We start from the raw sequence: 27,592 nt of genomic DNA on the forward strand, positions 1-27,592 counted from the left end.
AAAGAAGACACAAAAAAAAATAATTGAGTCACTTGAAAAAAATATGAAACAAGGTTTGTAAACCCGAGCATAACTCATTATTACAATGTTGGGATTTCTGAATAGATGAAAAATAAAGACAGAAAGGGAGAGAAGAGGATAGACGGAAAGACAGACAGGGAAGGTACTCTGACTGAGATGGACTACACAGGCTTGTGAAAAAAACAACTTAATTTTAGTGAACGAGCATTATATAAGTTTGTCTTCTCAAGGTGATGGGTTGTGTTTAAAATCGCATACTAACATGCTATTCACACTAAGTATGACGTAAAATTGAGTATGTAGTGCTTTCACACTGCATAGTAAGTGGATTCTATGTACGCGAGAAATGCCCAGATGTATTCTACATTAGCAAGTATCTGCGAGTATGAGACGTGAGCTTACTGCACATTCTCAACTGCCCCACGATGCATTGCGTCTGAGTGCCTTGAGACTGGACGTCAGTGATGTGAGATTTTGAGTCAGGATAAAAGCTTTTAACATGTCACTTTATTAAGTTTTCATTTTAAGCCACTGGTGGGATGCCTTGAGATCGACCCGGCCGTCAGTCATGTGATATGTCTTGCTTGAGTATACTTCAGTGTGAAAAGTCTGCTGGTAAAATCATATTAATCGTTCATTTAGTATGCAGTATATATTGATTGAGTATGTAGTATGCAGTACATTAGTATGCAATTTCAAACACAGCCGAGAACTTTTTACTAGGGATGCACAACCTGGGATTTGGGTATCGACCGATACCGAGTACCGATCCGATACCAGTTTTTAATTAATTATCTGTATGCCTCACTGTGTGGAAGTGACTGGGATCATTCTTTCATGTATAAGGAAACGTCAGGCTTAAACCTTGCTTTCCTAACTTTCCTATCAATTTAGTGAATTATCATTTATTATTAAATTAATAAATCGTACACCAGCAAATTGGCAAGAAAATCTTTTATAATTAACGGGAATTAAAATTCAGATGTAAACCTTTTTAATGCAGCAACAAATTTGCCAAAACTTAAACAGGAATTCAAATTCCAGTATATAATATGTATAGTATATGAACATAGAATTGAATTGAATAGATCGACCCCATTGTCCCATCGTCACCGATATTGATATCCAATCCAGTAATAGAGCATACCTACTTTATACCATAAATCAAGAGCAGAAATACTTAGAAAGAGATACAAAGAGAGGAGAAAGTAAGTGTTTCAGATATAAAAATAGTCTTACTTGTGGCGTTTTTTCCTTCCCGACTGACCCATTTCTTAAGTAGCATGAAGCTCTGGGCTGTCAGAGAGTTGGGGTTCTCTAGTCTGACGTGGTTGATCTCATCCACTGTGAAGTTCATCTCCCGAGCCAACTCTGTGATGGGACATAGATAGCAACTCATAAATAATCAAACTTTAATGTACAGGCTTTTTATTCATAGTGCAAACACACACAGACTGCAGAAGGTAATGTACAAAACATATATCTGTAAGTTACTCTGTTAGCCTGAAGATGGCAGTAAATAACAGGGTTTGAAACCGAAAGGACCAAAGAAAGAAAGTGAGGTCGATGGGGATTAAGAGAGAGAAAAAGATGCATTGCAGAATGTTTCTCACCAGTCCAACTGAGTCCCAGGTGATCTGCAACGATAGCCATGCGCAAGTCTGTTCGCTCACAAGGACTCTGAGGACCTGGAAAGATAGAGGACAATGACTCATCAATACCATTCACATTCTTCTCTCCCTATACACTAATATAAGAGAGAAATAAACATGTATATAATTTTCCTTTTCTGGCCACTTATTCATCAGGATTAATCAAGGTTGTGTTCAAAATATTTATATTACAATGGTTAGAATATTAGTGTAATATAGCTGTAATATAGGTTCAATTGTTCCCCCAGGATGGCAAGAAAAGGATATTTCACATTAGACATTATGGGCAACTTAAATATGTTCATAGACTAAGTGGTGCTCTGTGACTGTTTGTGGTATGTATCCTCTAGGCAGGCAGTAACTGTCATGAGAACCACATAAAACAAAGCATAACACGACTCTCAACAACAGACTCATTGTTCTACAGATCTAGGGTGGAAAGCTCTATGTTAGACTCTGAAATGTCGACATGCGAAGACGTTTTTGTGTGTTCTCTCCCACACTAGTTAGTTTAAATGACAATTGATAGCATGGAAAATTCTGTAAGAACAAACTACTACAATAACTTGGTAGGCACCCCGCACAGACAGACAGAGACAGACAGACCAGGGAGTTGTCAAAAAAAGGGACTGGTTGTGCCAGTGGACCAGTCACTACTACCGGCATGCTCAATCTACTATACGGAGCTTTAAAAAGGGGTTGAAAGAGGGGAACAGAGAAAAGAGAATCTTGCAACAAGGACAATACAGTACACAGTACATCGATGACAAAAAAATAAATTTAAATGACAGCTACTGTTCTGAAGAGAATATGTAAACACGCCACAGGCATTCCAGTCAATCCATTAAACGATCACAACGATGTCATGCAACTAAAAGTGAAATATAGAAATATATAGATGTATTTTAAACATAGTGTGAAAGTTTTACAAACTAGGCTTGATCTCCGCGATGGGAGGCGTTCGAGACCCTGTGAGTCCCTGACTGCCCTCCTTCCCACCAGTCCGCCTACTCCTCCTGCTCCTCTCACTGCCGGAGGCCCTGTCCGTCGTCGCCACCTTTGCCCTTACGGACGCGGCCCCGGCCTCAGCCCTCGAACCTCTACCAGACCTGGATGAGCGGGAGGGCTGGGAGGGCTGGGAGGGCTGGGAAGGCTGGGAGGCGTCCGACAGAGAGGTGCTCCGGGAGGTGCTGTCTTCCTCCGACTGCTCTGTCTGCGTCTTTTTCTCCTCGTCTGACAGGCGGTCCACCAACTTTAGCGTCTCCCCGCTAATGCCTTTAAAGTATTCGATGGTGCGCTTACAAACCTCACTAGGGTTCTCCTGTCTGTCCTGTCTACATGCTCCCTCATTGCTGACCTGATGCCTATCCTTCAGTGGTAGCCTCGAGGGCAACTTTATGGCTGCTCTCCCTGTGTCCAATGCCCTCGTTGGCTGTGAGGTAACCCGAACTGAAACAAGTGGGCTAGCTGTGGCGGCGGGGCTGCTCTTTTTAACATCCTTGACTGGTATTCTTGACCTGGGTTCTACTTTGGCTATGGCTGGCTCTCCTCTTTTCCTGACCTCAACCGTCACTGCTTGTTTGGGCTTCTGTTTGCCTATGGCTGTTCCCTGCGTGTGAAATGACCACCCTGACGCTTTAACTGGAAGCCTCGACTTGGGCTGCTTCACTTCACTTTCTTTCATAGTTTCACTTTTCTGCTCCTGCACTTGACTGCTGTTGTGTACTTCCACTCTCTCTTCTAAATCCCTACAGCACAGAGTTTCTATCCTGCTTGCTTTCTGAAGAGTGGGCTCAGAGGAGGACTGCAAATTAAACACCACGCTACCACACTGAATGTAGTTGGCCTGAACGCTGGAGGACTCAAGGTTATTGTTGTTGTTGCAGTTTTCAGCGGGGTAATCTTTTCTCTCTAACTTGGGGTCAGCATGTCTGCTGGACTGGCTCTCTGTACACTGGCCCTCTATACTGATGTATTCTGGCACCATCTGACCCTCTGACATCTCAGCTTTACAATCGGTGAGATCCCCTGAGTCTTTTTTCACAGTTATAGAGGCAGCTATGCCCATCTTAATAGGAGTGCGTAATTTGGGATCAACCTTAGAGGCTGTGATTGTGCATGAGGAGGCGGTCTCAGCTATGGCTTCACAGGTGGGGGCATCAGTACCGGTATAGCCAGTGTCACTGCCAGGCTGCGCAGTGCTGCATTTTGCGGTTGTTGCTGCTGGTGTTGTTGGTGTTGTGCTGCTGTCTGTGGTGGTATCTATAACCTTCACCTTCCCATCTACTGTGGCCCTCTCCCCTGACTGAGAGGAAATTACCCCCAGGATCTTGCCCCCTCTCCCCTTTTCCCCTGTTTTAGGGTCAGAGGAATGCTCACCAATCTGGAAAAACTGAAGCCTCTCTTCAACAAAGTCCCTCTTGCTCATGTCAATAGCACCACTGCGGGTCATCTCAAACATCTTCCCTTCGTGGAATGGGAAGGGGTTAGGCTCACTAGTCGGTGTGCTCTCATCAGTCGGTGTTCGAGCGGGAGTTGTGTCAGGTGTTGTAGCCTGTGATTTGTCCTCCACCGATAAACCAAAGGGCTTGGGGTCCTCATCTTTTGTTTTGGAATCAAAAACTCCATCATTCTCACTCCCTTTGGTGGACCAGGGGTCAAAGTCCAGGCCTTTGGTGGCAACAGTTTTAAAGGTTGAGTTCAGCTCCTCTTCAAGTTGGTAGCCAAAGTAGTTTTCTGCAAAGGTCTGCCTTTCTGGATGTCTTCCTTCGAGGGTATAATCTTTTTCATCTCCACTGGCTGAAGATGTGTTGGTTTTAGTCTTTCCATTATCCCCCCCTTCCTCACATTTCTCTTCCTCTATCACCTCAAGCTTGGACTGACTAAATGAGCGGTCGGTTGCTTTTCCATCATTGGACAGACTGGATGTTTTAGGGTCCTCGCTCAGTCCGTCATCCTCATCCTGAAGGTCATACCCATCTAAAGAGTCTATTTCAGTAGCATCTGTGTCATGGGAGAACTCAGCAGTGGTTGCTATGGAGCAGTCGGAGATTGACTGGTCATTGCCATTTTGGTCAGAGTCATCATCGTCGTCCTCCTTTACGACACCGTTGATCCCAGACACATTATTTCCATCTTCCTCAGATTGTTTTTGTTTTGGGAGTTTCTCTCCCTCTTCTTTCATTTTGAAGGTGTACTTTTTGACAGGGATGGGATGGAAGACAGACTCATCATCACTGGAGTCGCTGTTATCAGCGCCGGGGGGAATAGGGGACGGAGGCTGGACCCTTATGATTGGCTCAGCTAGGAGGTGCCTATCATGCTCCTCTTGGAGGTTCACCTCGATCATCTCGGTCTCTGCCTCAGAAGAAGCACACGACCCCCTTTTCTCAGGGTCGGACTGCTCTGCCTCTAAAGGAGGAGGAGGTGGGAACTCTATATATGCCACTCTTTTCTCCTTTGACTTTGGTCTCTCTGCATCCTGTTTTCTACCGTGATTCTCTGAGAGAGCTAGCTTAGATTTTTCCTTCGAGGGCCCCATATAGATGAAGGTCTTCCCTTCTTCCTCCTCAGACTCCTCTTGGATAGGGCTTGGCATGCCAGGCATGAAGCCTATCACAGAGTCTGGTGTTCTTGAGGCCAGACTCAATTCCTCTGAGCTGGGGGTCTCAGGGGTAACGGGACTTTTCCCAGAGCTGTCCATGAAAGTCACTTGTTCTAGAGTGTCATCTTCTGGACTTCCTTGAGGAGATGGAGACTGCTTTTGCTTGACAGTGTAAAATGCACCCCTGGTCTCATGCACTGTCCTACTCTCATGGCTCACTATCTTTTTGTACGTTCCCAGCTGACCCGACGCTGTTTCTTTCTCATACTGCTTTCCTACTTGGATGCTAACATACACAGGTAGGGGTTTAATGTCTTTGAAACCCTCTGTGACAACTACGGGAATTACTTCATCTAAATACTCTGCTTGGTCACTATCAACACCGTTACACACTACATTTGACAGGCTACCGTCTGATGAGTCTGTGGATTTTCCTAGTGACGATCCACGAGTGGACTTGTTGGATTCAGAGCTACTGTGTAACCGATTTCTGGCTAAAGTAGGTATATGAGACCCGGCCCGCTCGTGTGATTCAACAGAGGTATCTAATTTTAAAGTGGTGGATTTGTGATTTTCGGAAAAATTAGATGGCTTTCTTACAGGAATTTGCGATTCCGAGTTTTTTTTTAGACTATCATTGCTATTTGGACTTTCTTGTACAACGAATTCGGTGTATATTATTTTCTTGGTGGTTTCTTGTCTTTGGGAATCACTATTATTGCCATCTTTCACAGAATCGTGGATTAAAGACTGAGATAGTTTGGGAGATTGGGGTTTATAGTTCCCGTAGTCTTGGCTCTCCCAAGTTTTGAACAACTTTTTCTCTTCCTGACCTTTTCCACTGGTCTCATGCTTGGGTGAGAATGTATTTGATTCACTATCTAGACTTCTCCTCTGGTTTCCCGGACTGTCTGGTGCTTTTGGAATGTTTGGACCAGCGAACACCTGATACACAGGTAGCTTACTTTCCTGAAGTTTCCTGATAGGAGGATTTGAATTTTGGCCACCCTGGGGACTCCTATCTTGCCTTTGAGCCTCTTGCTCAAACTTTAGCCTCACTGCACTGACTTTGGAGGAAGACATTTGAAAAGGTTTGGGACCTTCACCCGTGCTTCCCTGTGATTTAGCGTCTCCTTGTTTTCTTGGGTCTGAATCGCTGTACTGCAGCAATACTCTCCTCTCTGGACTGCTGGGCAAGCTTGCACATTTCCTATCACTGGAGCCGAACCTGTCTCTAAGCCTTTCTCTGCTCCACTCTTCCCCACTACCTCCATTCTTGTAAGCTGACCTCTCTGGACTGCTGTGTGTAGAACTGGGCCCTGATCGTGATTCTCTGAAGTCTGGTCTTCGAGATTTCTTCTCTGGAGATGAGAGCTCATCGTTGAGCTGTTCGGTTTTCTCACGAAAGAATTGAGATACCTCGCTGAGTTTTTCCTCTGCCTCCTTTACAGTCCTGTCCACTCTGTCCTCATACATAAGCTGCTCTCTCTCCTTACTCTGCGTGTCATCTGTAACACGCATCCAAACTGATTGCTTCGGGCTACCAGGCTCAGACGAATACTGCAAAAGTGTCAGCTTGTCAAAGTTATCATCGACATTGGCCATTCTTCCAGATTTGTCATACACATTTCTCGACGACCTAAAAACATACTCTGTCCTTGGCGCGACTGATCTACCCTCACTGTGACTGCTTCTGTCTGGTGAGTGGAAGCGAGACCTATCTCTCAGATATTCCTCTGTGTCAGAATGAGACTGGTCAAATTTCTCAGAGAGGAGCATTTTCTCAGCAAAATTATAAGATTCTCCCCTAAGCTCTGATGATTCATCTTCATTGTACTCTACAGATTGCTGGCTAAGTAGCTTTAGTGTTTTGTAAGAGTCATCTGCCATGAGCTGGGCTGAACTAGGGCGACTGTCTTCCTCTTGTGACATGGGTGTGCTCACTCTGGGGGAGTCGAGGTACACTGGAAGTGATTCCTCAGGCTCCTCCTCTTCCTGTCTATTCCCTGGGTAGTAATACATTTCCTTCTCTGCATGGTTTTTTGTCTCCCTGATGATGACCTCTGTTGGTTCTGTTTTATTGCCTTTTTCAATGTGAACCTCAATTATTCTCTCAACCTTAGGTTTGGAGTTGATGTCCTCGAGTACTCTTTGTGATGTTTCCTCATTGCCAGACTTGTGTTCAAACAGTCCAGCCAGCTCTCTAGAAGGGTCTTTGCCTGACTGAAAAGCCTTCATTATGTCATGCACAGACATAGTTTCCTCACACCTCTCCGATGCTGCCTCTTTGCCAGGCGGTTTGTGGTACACCATCCTGGTGGTGGTAGTGATGTGAGTCTCCTCCTTTACCCTCATCCCTTTCCCCATTGGATCCTCATCAGGGCTGACTTTTATCGAATAGCATTTGTTCTGATCTGGAGTTGATGCAGCTTGATGCCCTTTAGAATCTGAATCAATATATCTGACAGGATGTGCATCCTCCATTGCAGGTTGTTTGTTATCCTCTGGAGACTCATAGCTCCTGATGACATGAACAACCTCAGTCCTAGTTTCAGTGATCACTGGGGGAACTGGGATATCCTGAAAAAGGGCCTTGGGGCCCATGCCCTCAGCACTCTGAGGAGCAGAAGGTGTCCTTTCACTCCGGGTCTCAAAGCCACTATCTGAGAGGGGGCTTTTATCCTGCTCATGCGAGATATCATCAGGGGAGTCTAGCACAGTGTCTGCTCCAAAAAGCGCATCTGCTACTCTACTGATCTCTTTGTCTGAAGATGAAGAGCGCATGTTTGTTGGAGGCATTTTGAGCTTATGCTCCTGAACTGCTATGGTGGGTTTTAAGACACGTTTCTGCTTCTCCTTGCCCTCTCCTTCTCTCTTGCCCTCATCTGCTTTATGCTTTGTGTCATGCATTTTGGAGAAAGAGCTGCTCCCAACATCATTGGCCAGGTAGTCAACCACTTTGGAGAGATTGAAATCTCTATCAGGTATTGTTTTTGATTTGGCTTGAGGAACCACAGTCTCATATCTTGGCGGATAGCTCCAGTTGCTCGGTGGTTGTTCAACTTGTACCTTTGAGAAGTGTATGTCATCCAAAGAGCCCCTTGTGAGGGAAACCCTACCATCCTTCACAGCATCTTTGGTAAGGATTTCGCTCACTTTTACCAAATCTTGTTTTACTTTCTCCACAATTCTGTATGGCTCCTCGTCCTCTATCTTTGCCTCTCTGGAAGAATCAGACTGGAATCCTTTATTGGCTGTGGAATTTGGGTCTGTCTGCAAAATTGCCGACATTCGTATCAAGTCTTCTTTCATTTCGGCGACATCCTTCAGAATCTCTTGGCTGGATGATAGTGGTGATGTGGTGTTTGATTTCAGGCCAGCGGAAAAAAGAGGGGCTTTGATTGGGGAAAGAGTTCTGGCAAAGGAAGACTGCATCTGAGCATTCACCTCAACGGGCATTGTCTTCCGCGGGGACAGGAGAGCAGCAGCTGACTTGGACACCTCAGGCAACTTTTTGAACTGGGGTTCTGGCAGCACATTAATAACAGAGTACACTGGAACAGTCATTGTACTGGATGTTACAGCAGTGGTGGTGTTGGGAGGGGATCTTAGATTGGCGTAAAGGGAATTGGAGGCTGATGATCTAATGGACTGATATGAGGAGGATGCAGAAGAGGACATGGACTTCAAGGTGCCATAGCCTGCAGAACAAGAATTAAATGTTTTCTCAACCTCTTCAAAGGCTGCATTGACACTTGTAGTCGCAGCATTGGTGGTTGCTTGTATTCTCTCTTGAAGACTACTTGCGAGAAGAGATGTTGGGGATGAAGAGCGGTACTGTGTAGGCGACACAGTTCCATTGATCAGAGCTGCAGCACTCGGAGGGGTGTTGGATTTAATTGGTGACGACAGAGAGGAGAACAGGTTTCTTGCAGGGCCAGTGATGTCTGAGGCAAAGGAACGCACAGAGGAGAGACCAGGAACTGTTTTTATGGGTGAGGAGGAAGATGCTGTGCCACTAGAGCCCCCCATGACGGTCTTGTATGGTGAACTGAACATACTCAGAGAAGATTTGGGAGAGGTTGGTGGGGTCATGTTTATCGATGCTCTCTCAAGAAGAGGGCTTCCTCCTCCAGAAACAGTTATAGGGGAGGTCCTAGCAGACAATGCTGCCAGTCCTTTCATAGACATAGAATCTGGGGCGCTTTTACATGGTGAGGCCAGGGGACTGGGGCAGATCTGGGCTGGGTACTGGGCTTGCTGGACTACAGTTTTTATGGGAGAGGAGATGGTTCTGTAAGATCGGATGGGAGAGGCCATGTCACTAACTGACTTTATAGAAGAGGCAGGTGATCCAGGGATGATGGTCTTGACGGGGGAGGCAGAGTTGATGGACCAGACAGACTTTAATGGAGAGGCAGAGGGCGTGTTGGATGACGAACTGGAGAGGGAGCCAAACCCAGACTTGGCTTGGACAGGGATGGCGACAGGAACAGGCGACCACGCCTGATAAGATCTCGTTGAAAAGACAGGTTTGTGAGGGTAGCTAGAAGGCTGTGTTCTCTGCGAGCCTCGATCAGTTGTTTCTTCAACAATAATTTAAATCAAAAGCAATAAGGAAATGAAAATAAAATTGAACGGAAAATAACGTGAAATAAAACATAAAAACCAGAGAGAGAAATTTGAGTCAGTCAGAAACAGCATTATTCACAGCAGAAAGACAATTTTACACATGAAATGTAAGAAAGGCCCCTAATTAAAACCCAAGATGATATGACAAATGATGGCCTAAAATCAGTGACTAATGACAAAACAGACCCGATAAAGAACAGAGCATGTATTGGAACAAAATGCTTGACATATGGTAGACTCGACAAAAAATGACATGATAACCCAAAAATACATTCCCATTGACTTTTGATGTGCTTAATCTATTTGCCTCCTTGCAACAGTGCCTTTTACTGTACATGTTTGATTGACATGTGTTCATTTGGTTCATTTTCAATGCCAGAGATGACCCCACAAGTGTATACCATTAATAAAAAATATCACTTTACTTGTTTGGTCATGACTTAAAATAAAATATGAGGTTGCACTTTACAAAAAAAGTAACAGTAAATCAGCCATTCATGAACTGTCTCTGTTTTCAGTTTAAACAACATTTCCCAAGTCATACCTATAAATATATTTTTTAATTGTATCAAATCATTGTTATAATTTCAGAAAAGCCTCAGATGGACAAAACTGGACTAACAAAACACAGACAGTACATCAGAATTTGTTAAACTTCTGTGTCCTGATGATATATATTATGAAAACTGCCCCTAAAATGCTTGCGCTAACATAGTCTTAATGTAGGGGAAATCAAGTTAATGTAAAGTGCAACCTGTTACCACATTAGTATACACAGCCGCACACAATCATAAAGCCAATAAGAGTGAAATGGCCACTAAAGGAATGAGAACAATTCAAAAGAATAGTTTTATTCAACATGAATCAAAACATTTTTTGTTCAAATGATAAATGAACAGACAGACATAGATTCCCAGTGTTTCCACAAATGTAAAATAACAGAACAGTTGAAACGGGGAGACTTTTTGTCGACATGGAGTGGGTAAGCGAAGCGTAACACACAGTAAACCATGCAAATGTTTGATGAATGACAGATGATCAAAGAGTTTGTGTCAGGTGAATAGAATAAATGATTGATGAACACGTTTTGTCAGGTAGATCTCTTTCTATACTATGGCTATATGAAAGAAATGATGTACACTGTATAAAGGGACCTTTTAAACACTAGAGCTAATTAAAATCACATAAATATCTGAAATCAATTAAAAATTTCATGTAAGTAGAAATGGGACACTCACTCGCTGCTGGGTCGGTCAAATAGCTGTAGCGCTTACGCAAAGCTAAGGAGGCAAAGGTATGACGTCGTTCTGGCTTTTCAGTCTGAAACAAACAAAAAAGAACAAAAGATGCTTAAACATAAAAAATATGATGAAATGTGATTCTGATCTATCAGAATTAGGTCTAAATATTAATGTTAACTTAGACACTGCAGTGCACGAATACTGTCCTGTTTTTAGTGAATCAGCACATGCTGTTAGTACTGGCACAAGGAGGCTCTGCAGGTGTACTGTAGTGTCTCCTCTGGAGAGTAATGGACTGTGTCGCAGCATCTCTTCACTCACTGTATTTCTCAATGTCATAACTTCAGACAATATGTGCTTTGCCTGTATGGCCTACTCCAGGAAGTGATAAGCATGGGCAAAATCCAACTTCCAGTTAGGTACGGATCATCAAATGTGGTGACACAGTACACCTCCTTTCTTTAAAATGAAAATAATAGTAGTAATTGTGTCAATTTCAATATTAGGACAGCGGTACATATTCAGCCCAGTCTCCACAAATTATGTTCATATTGGAAGATTCTGCATTACATGTTTTACCGCATCATTCAGTGCCAATGCTGTTAATAGTGTGGATTGTATGTAACGAGGTAAAAAGTAAAGGGGTGGAGGTTGATGTGACGAATGTGGGTCTAGTGTGTCTATCTTTCATGCCAGTACCTGGAGTTTGTGTCTCTCAGACAATCAATGTTGTTTTTTGGAAACTATGACCAAAACCTTTTACAAACCTTAACCTTAACCAGCTACCTTAACCATACCTTAAAGGTGCTAAATTCCCAATTCAGAGCATTAATATAACAGCAAACAACTATTTGTAATGTAAAGACATAGAGGAATAATGTCTACCTGAGCAGAGAATGAAGTCACTCTCTCTCTCTGTATTATAATCCAAGCTTCTCTCTGCTTTGTTGACATAGCCGGTCCGGCTGTGTGTGCATGTTACCGCATGTGAGTACCAGTGTGTGTGCCCTACTGGCTAGCTAATCGCCGCTGCTCTGCACTGAGCTCATACGGCAGTTCCCGCTGATAACACCCTCCAATTTCCCTCCAGGTTAACACTGTTAGCTCTGTCAGCACTGTTGCTGTTGTTTGCACTTCGCGCTGTTAGCCCAGTTAGCTGCCAGCCGCCGGCTCAGCCATCATCACGTTGAAAGCCGTGTGGAGGCAATCCCTCAACCATAGATATGCTCTGAATTTGGAATGTAGCACCTTAACCATACCATAATCTAGGGCTGCAAGATATGAGGAAATATGCAATATGCACGAATGTTGTTGAATATCGCGATAACAATATTACTTATTAATTAACGATAAATAAACTGATATTTAAGTGTACTCAGTTCTTGACTAAGACTTGCACAGTACCTGTAACCTGCAAGTTGACAACGCAACGACGATAAAACAGCTATATATTGTGCAGCCTTACAGTAATCATACTATAGTTGCAATATGGTTATTGTTGGAATACTTCTTTTCTGTTGGCACTGAACGCTCAAAAATGCTGTTACTGAACATAATCTGGGTTTAATAATCTTCTGAATGGTCCAATGTGAACCTTCTAGCGAGTGGGTTGATATATTTATGTAGAAGGAATATAACACATGTGGTCACTACATATAATGTAAATACTCAAACAGCCTTATCTCCCTTTGAGTAAAGTCTCCTATAAATGTGTCGGCATGCAGCTGAGAGAGTTAGTTTTCTCTGTTGCACACAAGCCAAGGACAAGGGTGAAGAAGGGAAACCCCAAATACAACAAAAACAACGACTAAGTAGACAAATGATAAGAGTTAGGGTTTCATCTTTGGCTGACAAAGGGTACCATAGTCCTGTGTGAAACTTCCTATGAGTTAATAGTAAGGATGGAGACATGGTGATTTCCTGTTGGACATGTATGGAAAGGAAGATAGAGATGAAAAACAAGCTGAGGTGTGGCACAGCAACTGGCTCCACTGCACTTTGGGATGAAGACAACAATAAATAAACCCTTGCTGATTAAAACAACTGCCATTTCCACTCATGCACTACATGGGGTCACTTCAGCAATGACGTAGCTGTGTAAAAAAAACACATGCGGTCAGAAGCATCTTTCACACCAAGGTACTGAACAGAGACAAAATATCTGCAACACGCATATTTACTACTGCATCTGCAGTAAAGCCAACAGAAAGGACGACAAAGAAGAAGCAGTTCCATGTGATGATGAAGAATCTGTTTTACCTCATCATCAGGATCAGACTCCATATCCTGTGGTATTCCAAGATGCATTGCAGGAGAGGAGAGAGATGACACAATGGAGAGCCGGGACGTTATAGTGAGCGGGGGGGGGTGGAAATAAAAATTCAGGGAATGAAAATGGAGCAGCAAAAACAACAAAAGGCATCAGAAAAAGTCTATGGGATTAATAGAAAACAAACAGCAAAATAACAAAAAGCAAAAGCAAAAATCATTTCAGTTTCTTGTGATCGATCGATACCACAACAAACAAACAAATGAGAAGAGTCGTCTTTTTTTTTTTGCATAATTCTTCTGTACCCACAGTGAGCCAGGCAATAGAACAAAAGCACGATGTGCGGCTGCATGTGTACGTTGTGGGGTCTTATGACTGGCACAGGCTTTAACACCAATAAAAGACACAAGCAGCAGGCAGTAGTTTCTAGACCAAATGAACTACAATGGCTCCTCTTGATGTCAGGACAACATCGCTTTCTGTATTTCAATTTCATTTACATGTAGATGATATGATATGGCCTAAAAGGATGAGCTATTCAAACATGGTGATCCTACCTTCTTGTGGGTTGGCAGTTGGATATTCAAATTGCATACGGCAGCCTGTGGAAGGCCTTTGCTGGATTTTGGCTCTCTCAGGAAGGAGAGGCGGCCACATTGCTCCTGGCCCATATCTCTGATCTGTAAAAGGACAGCAAAAAAGATTACATCACGAGTTGACCGCAATAAATAAGAAAAAAAAACAACGACCCTGCAAAGTGATAATGTGAAAAAAAGGTTTTCTTCCTTAGTGGATTTTATTAGTAGAATTTTCTGTATTTTGTTTTCTAACTCAACCCACTGCAAGTTCCTAAATTTGGAAATTGTCATACAGTACATAAATGTAAGGATGTAACAAGCAGAATATATTTAATTTGTCATTCGTCGGCATGCATGTCAAAAGACTAGGAACACAAGATGGCTGGACCGTGTACGGTTAGTCTGTGAATTTGTGGCTAAATTGTTACACAAATAGTCAGTGGTCATGTCTATAATGTTAAATCCAACAGTACATGTCCACCAGGTCCGACGAGGACACTAGGGGATGCGCTGCTCCACTCAACTGGCCTTTCAGGTGGTGATGTACCCTTTGGTGGAATGCACCTGATCTGTTCCTGGTCCCTGGTTGTCTTAGCAATCCACCAAAATCTACTTCTGAAAACATTACTTACTCAGTGACAGACTTTTGCGTTTGTACGGCTTGCCCTTCTGCGGTCCAGACAAAAATTGAGATACAGTGTGTAGCTCTGATCTGTGAGAATCATAACATTCACTGCAAAAGAACATTGCTATATTGCTATGAATGTCAGCCAATTCCTAGAGGATGATCTAACATTTCTGGAAGAATTTAATCAGCAAGGCACATTTACAACGGAGACCTGAGTGAATAGCATAGACAGTAAATGCCAGCAGAGATAGGAAGGTTGAAAAGTTATACCTTCACATTGAAGGGAAGCCTGTTTTCCTTGAAGGAGTAGAAGTTAAAAACCAGCTGTTGCCCACTTTTGGTGAGAGGGGACAGGTTGCCGTAGCAATCCACGTGGATAGGCTTGCCCTCGAGAACCTGCAGAAGTTCATTGACCAAAAATGTAGTAACACAGCTTAAACACATTCTGGAGATGAGACTGATGAACTTGACGTATTGCATTTCAATAACATATAATGGATTTGGACCACAGACTGCATATCAAGATGGACGACATGACGACATTTACAGTGGGAGGAAGTGGAAATGAGTCGTCCATCTATAAATACAGTCTATGGTTTTGGACGCACGACCCCACCTCGATGTCTTTGCTCCGGGCCACCTCCTCAAAGTTCTCCTGCTGCTCGAGGGTCTTGTCCACCTTGTCGTCCGTCATGCAGAAGCAGCGCAGACGAGCCTCGATAGCGTCGTTCATCTTGGCGAACACCACAAACTTGGCCAGGTAAGGCACGCAGATCAGCTCCCGGTATAACTGAGACGCTAGACTTACCGTCTCAGGAATCTGGTGACAGTCTGCGAGCCAGAACCTGTGGAGGAGATATCGGAGGAAAGATGAGAGGAGGCGGAAGTCAGCCAACAATTTGCCTAATATGAGGATGATTTACAGCCTAAAGTTTGGAACTCTGCAGTGCACATTTAAGCCATTTGTTTGTATCACACACTGTAGTGTAAGTGACCATCTTAAGCTATAAATCACAAAAGCCGGGTTATTTCTCTGAAGGGGGAACACAAACACATGACAGCTGTGTAGTAATTTAATTACAGAGCACCAAAGAGTACTCTCTCTGTTAATATCAGGCTGCACACTCGCCACATGGTCCCAATCTAGTTAGGATGAGAGTTCATGACTTTGTGTACTGTAACCAAGAAGTTCACTTGCTGAGCTGAGGTCAGTTTAGAGGCATGCCTCAACAATGTACGGTCAACGTGACTTTGTACCACTTGAGTAAATGTGTAAGGAAGTGTAACCTTGTTAGTATTTAGGGCCACAGAGAAAACGGTCTGTTTAAATACTAAAGAGAGCACCAGGAGACAAAAAACATCAAAATCAAGTTACTTAATTAATTCAATCAATAGGTTGAAGTCAGCCAATAAGATGTAGAGCCAAACAAGAGGGGAACTCGCTCTCCTTATTTGTGTAGTGAAAGAGAGATGTTGAAGTCAGGAAAAATGAGAGCGGCTTTCCGGAGTTGAATTCTGTCGATTCAACTGACAGTTTTTCTCTTGTGATAGATTTTTTGATTCACTGCCAACTTCTCACTGCCTCATGGTTACTGCGCTGTCACCATTTTGAGGCCCACTTAAATGTCGTCTGGCAGCAATTTAAACATTCCTTGGATTTGCTTATTGTATCTTCCAGAGCGGTAGGACAAAGGCTGCAACTAACTATTATTTTCATCATCAATTAATCTGTCAGTCATTTTCTCCATGAATCATTTGGTCCATTAAAAATGTCAGAAAACAGTGACCTTTTTACAACGGCGTATTAGAGCTATTGCAGGTAAAAAAAAAAGAATTAGGGCGCTGGGGGAGGGGGGTAATATTCAGAGAAAAAACTCAGAATATACAAGATTAAAGTCGTAAATTTACAAGAAAAAAACTCTGATATTCTCTGAGATTAAAGTGACAAATTTGCGAGATTATAAAGTCCTAAATTTATAAGAAAAACGGAAAACTGAGCAACGCGAAGGTCCTGAAAGATACATATACATGTTTTCTTTAATGGTCTTAATGTGTTCTTCTATGAATATAAGTACTGATATTATAGAAGTTGCGGGGAAAGTTGAGACGAAAAACCTCTATCTTTGACTACACTAAGGCGCGTGTCTTTGTTTTCAGCACAGTTAACATTAAAAACCAACCATTGAGAAGACGTTACTCGGAACTACTCTGCATTACCATGGTTACACCATGACGCTTTTAACTATCAGTGTCAGTGTGAAGGGGAAACAACACAGAAAGGGGACATAGCATAACTGCTTGTGTTGAACCTCAAACTATGGTGAATTATGTCCTTGGAAGAGGGATGCCTGGAATACTCTGCTTAGCCTGCTGCCCTCTGCCACCCGGTATTAGCTAAACAGATGAGAATGGAGAGTCCGCTACAATGTAAAATGTATACATAATAATAATAATAATAATATATTTTTGCACTCTTCGGCTCACTATTTGCCACTTTAATCTCAGAGAATATCCAATTTTTTCTGTCTGAATATTAGACTAGACATTTTTTATGAGGGCACCACAGTGAGCCAAATAGATCAATAAAGTGCTTTATTAATCCAAATGGAACACCTTGGGCCAATTTTAATTTACTATCGGGTTTTGTAATAATATTCTGTATTTTACAAAAACTGCAAATAAGTATTTGATACCCAGCTTTGGAGAAAAATGGTTGTTATGTTTTTATAGTGATCCAATACATGGCACACTCTTGTATATATAGTGTGTGTCTCACCTGGCCGATACATTTGTGGTGAAGGAGACACAATCAGTCACGAAGGACAGCGGTGTGGTCCCTGTGATGTCCTCCCACTGGGCAGGGGACGTCCCTCCTGCATGAAACAAGGGCCAAAAGATGAACTCACTGCCTTTCCAACCTCGCCGGTGTTTTAGCTTTCGTAATCCTCATCCTTTTATCTTCTCAGCTCTTCATTTCCCCCCTATCGACCCGTGGCTTTTGACATCAAAGTGTGCCTGATGTGCCCACGGCTATTCAATTCTGAGTTACAAACTCTTTTTCATGTCAAATAAATGGATGGGCAGCTATGTCACAAACCACATTTATTAGCATCTAAGGACACAATGACTGTCAAACTACCTGTATTAAATATCTTAATGCTAGTTCTGCAGAAGCGTTATGGATAGAGGTACTGCTACAGTGTCGTCATGCTCTAGTTATCTACAGGTCCACTTGCCTGTGATGCTGCAGAGCAGACGCAGGCAGGGTGCAGAGTCGCCTCGGTGGCCGCTGGGATGGCCTTCTGCTGATCGAGGTGGGACAGGGATCGTCATGGTGATCGGCTTGTGGAACTTCCTCCTCCTGGGCTCTACGGTGACGATGGGGCTGAAGGTGGCTCTGTTCCCAAGAACCGCCCTCGCCATGTCATCTGGCACGGGCTGTGCCTAGAAGCACAGGAAGACGGAGAAAAAGGTTGTTGAAGAAATGTTCGGTCAAGCTTTCCCTGAACTGTCTGTGAAATTAAAGGAATCAAGTATTCAACCAAAAAGAGGTCAGGTATAAATAAATAATAGGTCAGGACTTGCGACAGAATAGCTGAGTCATAGAACAGATTGAATTTGAGCTGATCCAAGGAGTCCTGCTGTACCTGCAGGCCAACACGGATCCTCTTGGTGAGCGCCCCCTGTGGGAACGAGGCCTGGACCATGGGGACGGTGCTGCTGGACAGCATGCCTCCGTCAGGACCCATGTGGTTCGACTCCTGCTTGATCCGCGACACCACAGCAAAATACTGAGGGAAATCGCTGGTGACAATGCGGCAAATGCGCTTCTTCTCCAACTCGATAGGGCTGTCCAGCTCTGTGACAGAAAATGTTACTCTCATTAATGTGATTTTAAGCAACATTTAATGGTTGTTGCCTCTATCCTAATAAGTCACTAATTACAAATTCTGACTTTATAAATTCATTTAAATCAGGGCTGACAAATCTCGCTTCAAGGTACATTTGGAACAGATACAAAATGTGTGATTAACTCTCGTTTAATCGTGATTAACTATGGACAATCATGTGATTAATTGCAAAATATTTCAATCGATTGACAGCCCTAGTTTAAATGTTTGGAACTATTGATGTATGACGTTTTGGTCAGTGTCACTACAAAAAAGGACACTAAATGGGCTAAAGAGGCTGAAAAAAGTGCTCCTGGAGTGAAAATCTGTTTTTCTAGGTCACCAGCTGACATATAGCCCTGGGTTATGTAGTATAGGTTTTCCCAAGAGGTTCGGCTCACCTTCATCCATTCACTGCGGACAAAAAAATGTCCTATGTACAAACTATCTTTGGTAGATGTTGGAGCACACTGAATAACCCGTTTCCTTTACCTTCATCCATTCCAGTAAGCAGCTCAAAGAGATCTTCTGGTCTGGCATCAGACTGGTGCTCCTTCCACGTGTCGCCATTGTCACTCCTCAACACAATCAGCTCCCTCTCTTTCCCCCGCATGGACCCAAAATGAGGGATCTCCACAATCACAGGACTGAAAGAGGAAATAGATAAAAACCCAGTCTGAGGAAATGAAACCACAAACTTTAAGGGCAGCTGAGAAGTTTTAATGATTATTCTGGTTAATTAGCTGCGCTGGAAAATCCATAACCGTTCTCTGAGTCGTGATATTCTAAGTAGATATTAGAAAATATCCCCCCTGATTTGAAACACTCTGGCCTGCTGATATCTGCAACTCATCAACACAAGAAAAAATAAAGTCCCGAGCGTCTTACCCGAGGAACTGAGCCCCAGCTGGTCCGACCTCCACCAGCCGGCTGACCAGCCCCTCCCCTTCCACCATGGGTGGCGGGTAGGCCAGCTTGTGCCTTTTGGCCAGCCGGCAGGTGATGCGTGTGGGCGCCGTGCACTTCCTGGGAGGGATGATGATGCGCATGCCGTTGTGGCGGCTTCCTCTCATGGAACCGCCGCGGGCATCCACCATGAAGCTGACCAAGAACCTGCCAGGTGAAAGGGAATAATGTTAGAGAAAGAAAAGATGTAGACAGAGAGAAAAGATAGACAGAAGCTATACCACGGACACACGTGAGGAGGACGATTCCCATGCTGTGATCACTGTACACCCAAACAAAGAAAGGAAAAGAGAGGAATAAAAAAAAAAATAGAGTAAGAGACAGACCGATAGGAAGAAGAAGAAAAAAAGCTTTGAGTTCTGAAAGTTGGCAGCTTCACCTGCCTCAATTTAGGACATTTAACACTGTCTGAAATTAAACAGGGTGCTAATGAAGACGCAGAAAGTTTAGTTTCCACTCCTGAGGCTGAAGGTGTTGCCAGAGTTTCAGTTCCTCTAAAGCAGCAATCAGTGATCAATTATTAAAACACCTGCACAGATGTTTGACCAAGGCAGTGTTAATGTGATTAATATGTGATGTGTCTTCAAATTAAGAGCACATTTGGGCATCCCATTAATATAATCATTGACACAAGTAAAAGTGACGATGGAGTAGGGGAAAACTGTATTTTCTATGAGCAGTCCTTATATGTTAAGACAAACGTGGATCTTCTTTTCACTACAAGTGTAATGTACTGTATGGTTGCTTTTTCTATACTGTATGTTGGAAATGGCAGAATTCCTGTAAGGTTTTGAGGAAGATATATTTGAATGTGCGCTGTGAGAGAAAGAGAGAGATGGCACGTCAATGAAAAAGACTCCCAAACACGTTGACTACACACTTCTAATATCTAAGGCAGTGCAAATGAAAACACCAGACCACACGGATGAGACGAGCACAGAGCGGAGGAGTAGAGGAGGCTAAGAGGGGGGGAGAGAGAGGTGGAGGAGTGGGAGTGACATCACTGCGGCATCATGGGTGAAAGCAGCGAACTCAGTCATCACCTGGAGTCATACTGAGGGAGCGGGGAGGAGAGGCTGCAAAGTAAACACAATGGAGGCAATGCAGGAGGCAAACCCCCAGAACCTAGTTTTAGTATCAGAAGTTTCACAATCACTGTTGGGATCTGCAATAACTACTGAGGATGAAAGAAAGATTAAAAAGCCACAGGGATGGAAAACCAAGGCAAAGAAGGGACAAAATGAAAACGAACAAAATGATATATAAAAAGACGGTAACATTTTATAATAACCATCATTTATGAACGGTAAATTGCTAGTTAATTAAATATAGTTAATAGTTATTTTAATGTTAAAAAACAATTAAATGATAATTAATTATGCTTAATAATTATTAGTAATGCTGTATTTTCTGTTATTTTATCATTAGTTTGTGTTATATGAAATACATTATGTATTGTATCGCAGCTAATAAGCGACGTAACAATTACATTCTGATTACATTAGTAAAGTATTTATTATGAGTTTATTGTTGTCCACATTATAACATTTTAAATACTATATTAAGTATTTGTTAATGATAACCAAATAATTTGTAAACCTTTAAGAAATTGTTTGTAAAACATCTATTAACCATTGACAGAGTATTAACTATCTATCTAAATAATGTTTATAGGTGCTTTATATTTACCATTTAAAAAGGTATTATAATCATCAGTTGCAACATTATAATAGCTATTCAAATAAAGTTTATAGACAGTTTACACACGAGTTATAAACCATTTACAAAGTGTTACAAATATCTGTCTATGTAATGTTTAAAGATGTTTTACAAACAATTTACAAATCATTTGTATAATCCCTATCAAATACTTATATGTATAGTATATAAAACGTTATAATGTGTGCGACAATAAACTGTTAAAATAACATAAATTATAGCATTAATAATATTAGTAAACATTATTAATTATCATTTCCTTGTTTGTTAACATTAAAATAACTATTAATTAAGTTAAAAATTAACTATCAATTTACCATTTCTATATGATGGTCATTATAAATTGTTACCAAGAAGACAAACAAACACACGAGGCGTAATAGTGAAGTCAACCAAAACTGGACATGACAGATCCCAGTATTTCATTTCCGAGCAAAGAAATGATGCATTAAGTTCTGTGCAAAGACAGCACCGTTTATCTAGAGCGGGCCGTATCGCCGTATCACTTTCCAACGTCATATATTCAAAGTATGTGAATGACATGAGGGCGAAATGTTATCCAAATGAAACACACGAGCCGCTGAGCTCACACAGAGTCTGCACTTTGTTTCTGTGATGACAGAAATAGCGCTGATGTCAGTGGACATGAAGGGGTGACGTCTGGACCGTGTCTCAAGACTAGTGGTATGACAATGAGAGCTTTTAGAGGATAGACTGTGTCGTTTGTTGCTGTAATGCGATGTGTGCAGTAGCAGCACTGAAGGAATCCCACAGCCCTGCATCATGTCTGCATCAGTGCTGCAGGCTTCCCTGAATATTCACTCTTAGGGGGAGAACAAAAGACAACACAACAGTTGTGTGCAGTAAGCATAGAATTTATGCAAACGTTACGTGGATGTGCGTGCAGTTTATGTGTCAGCTTTTGTGCGTGCGAAATATCTTGACAGATGGGATGAGACACAGTGCAGCTGTTCTTACCCGGAGTGAATGGGGCTGGATACGGTGTTGTGGCTGTGGCTGTGGTCCATGGTGTCTGGAGTCCAGCTGTAGCGCCGCATACACTCCGAGCTGTAGTCTCTGGTCACAGCCAGGTGCTGGGAGAAGAGCATCCGAAGACAGAGGTGAAGAGAGGAGGAAGAAGAGAAAGAGGAGGTTTAGGAGCGGAGGGAAGGCCGATATAAATTGAGGTTAAAAAAAAAAGAGGAAGGTAGAATAAAGGTCAGAAATTAAAAAAATGGATGGAAAGAGGCTCATCAAGAAGACAAAAGAAAGCTAATTATGAATCATTCCATGGACATAACAGTTGACGGACATGACCCTCCCTCCTTTTTGCATGACCCTCGAGTCATGCATGGTATGGAGCAATGAGCTGATAACATTTACGGCTTCTTAAAGGGACTGTTTTTAAGTTTTTACAAGTATAAACGCTTTTTAATCGTTTTTTATTGCCAATGTGTGAACAGGTTGTAACCTAACCTAAAAAGTGAGACCTTCTTTCTGGGTTTCCTCTATCAACCTGTAGACTGCTTTAATGTGAAGAATAAGGGACGTTCTTTCTGAACAACACAAACTCCACGGAAGCACAAAAGTTATATCTAGTGAAGCCCGTCTTGCAAAACGGGAATGTGACCGACGTCGGGGGAAAACTTGGATCAACACCGGCCGGGCCTTCGGTTCATGGAGGGACCTTAGTTTGGTTTTTGGTATTAAAACAGACCCTGAGCTGTTATACCTATTGGACAGGTAACTAACATTACTTCCAAGCATGTGAAATCAGTCTCTTGTGTGTCGCCTCACTGTTTTGACCGATGCTCGCTGGCGTCTAAGTAGTGCGAGCACAAGCGCGAGCAACAGGACGCTGACTGTCGTTGACTTAATGGCCACAGGTGTCACTGTTAACAAGCAGTTTCTGATTCTTACATCTAGCCCCTTTAACTCACATTTCAACAAAATATTGTCACCATTATCTACAGTCTCACCACAATCAGGACACAATAATAAAAAAAAAAAAAAAATCACACAGTGAATGTGCTACACTGAAACGTACAAAAAAAATTATGTGCGTCAATTATGATACTTGAAAAACTAGAAACCAGATGTGAACATCGAATCATGGGAGCTCATGTGGACTGAAAGTATCATGGGAACGACCATTCACTAAACACAGACCAGCACTGCTGAATGAGATGAGAATGGCATGGACCCAAAACAAACAATATGTATAAAACTCAAGAGCAAGACCACAGAGACTGAAAGATAACAAAACTGACGAAATGAGTCAGACATCTGTGAACTCGTTATACCTTATTGAGTGGGTCAACCAAGTAGGAAATGTCTTTACAGACACTCTGAAGCTTAAGGGGGAGAAGAGAGACAGTTCAGAAGTCACACTGAGGGCACTGTGCGGTCCGGACTAATGAGTTTGTGGTGCTTTGTTTCACTAAAGGATTCTATTTCCACCAAAGAAAACATGATCCTATCTCCGTGAAAATGAGACGGTCCTGCGATTTAGTCAAACAATCTCTGAATAACCGAAACTTCATGTACCATATGTAGCATATTATAGTACCGGACCACCAAGGAGGACAAAAATGATTTGACCTTGTGTTTATTTTCTGTTAGATATAATAGCAATTTAATGGGAAGCTCTTAGGAAGTCCAAAACATTTGCTTATTTTGTAAAAGAAGAGAGCTGCATATTTTGGCCATGTATAGTTTGAGATCTTGGGTGATGTCATTGCACTTGCAGGTTATACTGTATTTCTAATATTGTTTATAATAAGGTGAGGTAATGAGGTTACAGTTTCTGTTTTTGCTCTGTCCTGACCACCAAAACAAGCGTTGGACAGAGAGAGAGAGATGAGCTCTGCAGAGCACTGCGTTTTTCCATGAGAAAGCAAAGGGGGGCCTCCCAAAGCCCTTAGGTTTGAATAAACTCTTCGTCAAGGTGCTATACACTCTCCCTCAGCACTTTGGCAAAAGAAAGCATGGCATCAACACTGCTTCTGTTATGACCTTTGTGCGAGACAAGTAACGCTACCCTGCTCCCTGCTTTGATTCTAGCCAGCCTGTTTTTTTTTTCTCACCACTGACAGAAAGACAGTGTAAAAGAAAACAAGAGATCCACCAGGGAATTTGGTGAAGAGACATTAAAGCTTTGAAAGACAGACAGCTAAAGATGCCAAGGAAGGAAAACTTGGACTGAGAGAAAGAGAAAAGGGGGCTGGGCACAGAGGGTGAAAAAGGGGCAACAAAATAGCGGAGAAAAGAAACAAAATATGACGAGAAGACAAGAAATGGATCTTACCGATCTTGCCTCACTGATCCATATGTTTTGGTTTTGCCCGTCTCTTCATAACTATTGGTCCACTATTTTTGAAACATTACCCAGGGTACTTCAGGTGCACTCTTTGGGGTAATACCAATACGCACGATCTTGGCAAAAATGAAAGCAGACCTTGTGGACTTCTTGACCCTATTGGCTAGACGACTGATATTACTTCATTGGAAGTCATCCTCTCTTCCATCCCATGAGGATTGGATCAGAGATGTTCGTCATTTTAGTAAACTAGCAATGATTAAAAACAAACTGTGTGGGTCTACGGTAACATTTATCCATTTATGGCAACCCCTCTTTTACCATATAGCGACATTGCACCTCAGTGAAGCTTGCTATTTTTATTATTATTTTTAGTTTTTTTCATTTAAATTCTGCTGTTTTGATCACCCAATAATACAAATTTGTAGCACTAAGTACTTATTTTGCAATTTACCATGAAGACTTTGGTTTTTTTTTGTTTGTTAGTTATATATATTTGTTTATATATATGTATAGTATCTGTCTTGTTTGTACATACTGCTTTTGCCATATACATAATGTCCATATGCTATTATTTTTATATGTAACATATGGTTAAAAAACATGTAGCAATTTGATTATCTTCGGTTTACAATGGAAAAACACCAATAAAAAGAGTTGTTTTTTTAAAAAAGAAGAAAGAAATGGATCTTACCGTGTCCTTTGTGGGCGCCAGAATCTCTTCGATCATCATGCTGTCCCGTGCGTAGGAGCTCCGGTTGAGTGTGTTGGACCTATCCGAACTGAAGGAGCGGAGGCTACATGTTACCACGCAACCCGGTGCCGTGGGCAACAACAAGTGACGGGCAGGGGAACACGACATAAAACAAAAAGCAAGGAATCCATTACTACATGCAACCTCCAGGGAACCAGGTTTTTCACTTACTGGACGGAGAGAGTCCAAAAGTTATAAGTGGGAAAATAGAGAGATAGAGGCTGAAAAGGCCGCAGTTGAACGAAGATAAGACACTGCAGCAGGTTATTCAGAGATGGAAATGTGAGTGAGGTCAGTGTGTTTGCATTGAGAGATAGAGGGAAAGAGGAAGAGACTGAAAGAAAACACAGACGGCTGTTGTAATCCTTTCTATACAAAGGCGTGGATGATTACTAAGTGTGTCTAAATGAGGAAATATGACAGATTAGTGGAGTGTAACGTGTATGCGCCTGGCTGACACGTTTCTGTGCAGATCTCAAGTGTTTCAAACGGTTAAATCTGTCTCGAGCTCGAAGACTGACATCGCTTCGTTCTAAGATTAGCAGCTGACCTAGACCTGCTTCTGAGCAGCAAAGACACAAAAGGGAAGCTGGTCTTTTCTATCTGTCTTGCTGCAGTCTGCTTTATGCCTGTGTGTGTGTGGTGACGTGTGCCTATTTTTGCAGCCTCTCTCGGGCTCAATGCGGTGCTGTAGATTCCTTTCAGGTTTTTTTTTTTTTGTCTTGCGCTGTTTTTGCTACAGGGATTCGATCGGAGCAGAAGAGCCGAAATGTCTGTGTGATGCAAAGTCACGACGACACGTCATTTAAATTTAACGCACTTGTATAGGCATAAATACAGCACGTGATGAGTGGTTTTGTATGTTAGTGCGCTGTAAGGGGCCGGGAAAAAGATACCATCACAAACTCTGTGCCTGATATTTTCAGAGTGTATACCGTATGTGTGTATTGATGTGTCCTGTGTGTGAGTGCGGAGGTGGGGGGGGGGGTGAGTGCGAGGGGGGGGGAGAAAAATGCAGAGCTCAGCGTGTTTGAGTGGGCACACTATTCAGCACAGAGAGAAGCCCTTTATTCAGCACAGCCTGCCTACCCCGCCATCGAAGTTACCAAGCAACTCTGTACGGCCTGAATGGACTCGCTGGCATGGCAGCACCGCGCTAGCCCCCCCCCCTCCCATCCCAATCCCCCCCTCTCTCTGCTCTCCGCTGGACTCTGTTTGTTCTTCACAGCTTCCTCCTCTTTCTCATTCTGTCCATCCTCCTCTCCTCCCTAAACATCCAAGCTTTTCCATTACCTCCTGTGTTTCTTCGTTCTTGCAAATTATCTTGGTTGTCTGTCAACTATTTCTGCATGTGATGCCACCTACCAGCACTCTTCTTTATAATGTGTCCAATCATCTCTTCCTCTCTCTGCTATCTCCACGACTCTACGGGTTTTACCCGACAATGGAAGACTTACTTTACTTTTTCTCCACCTTGCTGCTTTCTTCTAACCCCATCCTTCTCTGTCGCCTTCCTCCCTCTCTCCACACCACTCCACTAATTTTACTGTTGATCAATCAGTCTGCCTTGCTGTAAAGCAGCGGTTCCCAACATGGGGTCCGGGCCACCTTTAGGGGGGACGCCAAAGATCACAGGGGGTGCGCAAGGATTTGTCTGCTCTGAGGTTGTCAAAATTAGATTTGCTCATGTATAAATAAAATCAGACTTACTGGATAATTTATACAAAAGTCTGTATATAAAACTATTTAAAACGATTTCTTTGCTACTAAGAAGCAAAATCTAACGAAATATTCAGCTCCAATCCGGATTTGTTGGCATTTAGCAGTTCAAATATGTATTGAAAGGCTAAATGCCAACAAATACGGATTGAAGCTGAATATTCCGTATTTGTTGGCATTTAGCATTTCAAAAACAACATTTTCACTTCAGTCAAAAAACGATTTGCTCTCCTGCTTGACGCACACAAAGGGAGGCACGCACCTGTATTAACGGGGCGGTATAGCAGCAATCTAACAACGCCACAAATGACATTTATTTAACCACAATAAGAAAAAATATAATGCTATTATAGTAAATGAATTAAGCCATTACAAAAAAAGATCAAATTGAAATAACTTTTCTTAGATACATGTAAGAGGGGCTTCAAGGACAATAGTTTGTGACCCACTGCTGTAAACAACACTTCCGGTTATCCAAATTACTTGATTTTTTCCTCCTATATGCTATTATTACGTCCTATATTTTTAGGAAGGCATCTGTGTGGACTTAAAGGTAAAGTTATTTGAGTCATTGTATGTCCATGTGAATGTTTGTGCAAA

The 27,592-nt window shown here is 42.5% G+C and overlaps 1 protein-coding gene across 1 annotated transcript in view; it reads right to left on the minus strand.

Moving 5' to 3' along the window:
* The window catches only part of LOC141773994 (ankyrin-3-like), a 120,918-nt gene that overhangs the window by 14,108 nt on the left and 79,218 nt on the right, over positions 1-27,592 (minus strand). Inside the window, 17 exon segments of the mRNA XM_074646242.1 lie at positions 1,261-1,392; positions 1,635-1,709; positions 2,607-9,863; positions 11,148-11,229; positions 13,410-13,436; positions 13,977-14,099; positions 14,896-15,021; positions 15,242-15,470; positions 17,402-17,498; positions 17,862-18,069; positions 18,273-18,484; positions 19,008-19,162; positions 19,404-19,628; positions 20,525-20,557; positions 22,179-22,294; positions 23,504-23,554; positions 25,214-25,316. Coding sequence (XP_074502343.1) covers positions 1,261-1,392; positions 1,635-1,709; positions 2,607-9,863; positions 11,148-11,229; positions 13,410-13,436; positions 13,977-14,099; positions 14,896-15,021; positions 15,242-15,470; positions 17,402-17,498; positions 17,862-18,069; positions 18,273-18,484; positions 19,008-19,162; positions 19,404-19,628; positions 20,525-20,557; positions 22,179-22,294; positions 23,504-23,554; positions 25,214-25,316 — 9,251 coding nt within the window.

This window comes from Sebastes fasciatus, chromosome 9 (genome assembly GCF_043250625.1).
Source record: "Sebastes fasciatus isolate fSebFas1 chromosome 9, fSebFas1.pri, whole genome shotgun sequence".
Taxonomy (NCBI): domain Eukaryota; kingdom Metazoa; phylum Chordata; class Actinopteri; order Perciformes; family Sebastidae; genus Sebastes; species Sebastes fasciatus.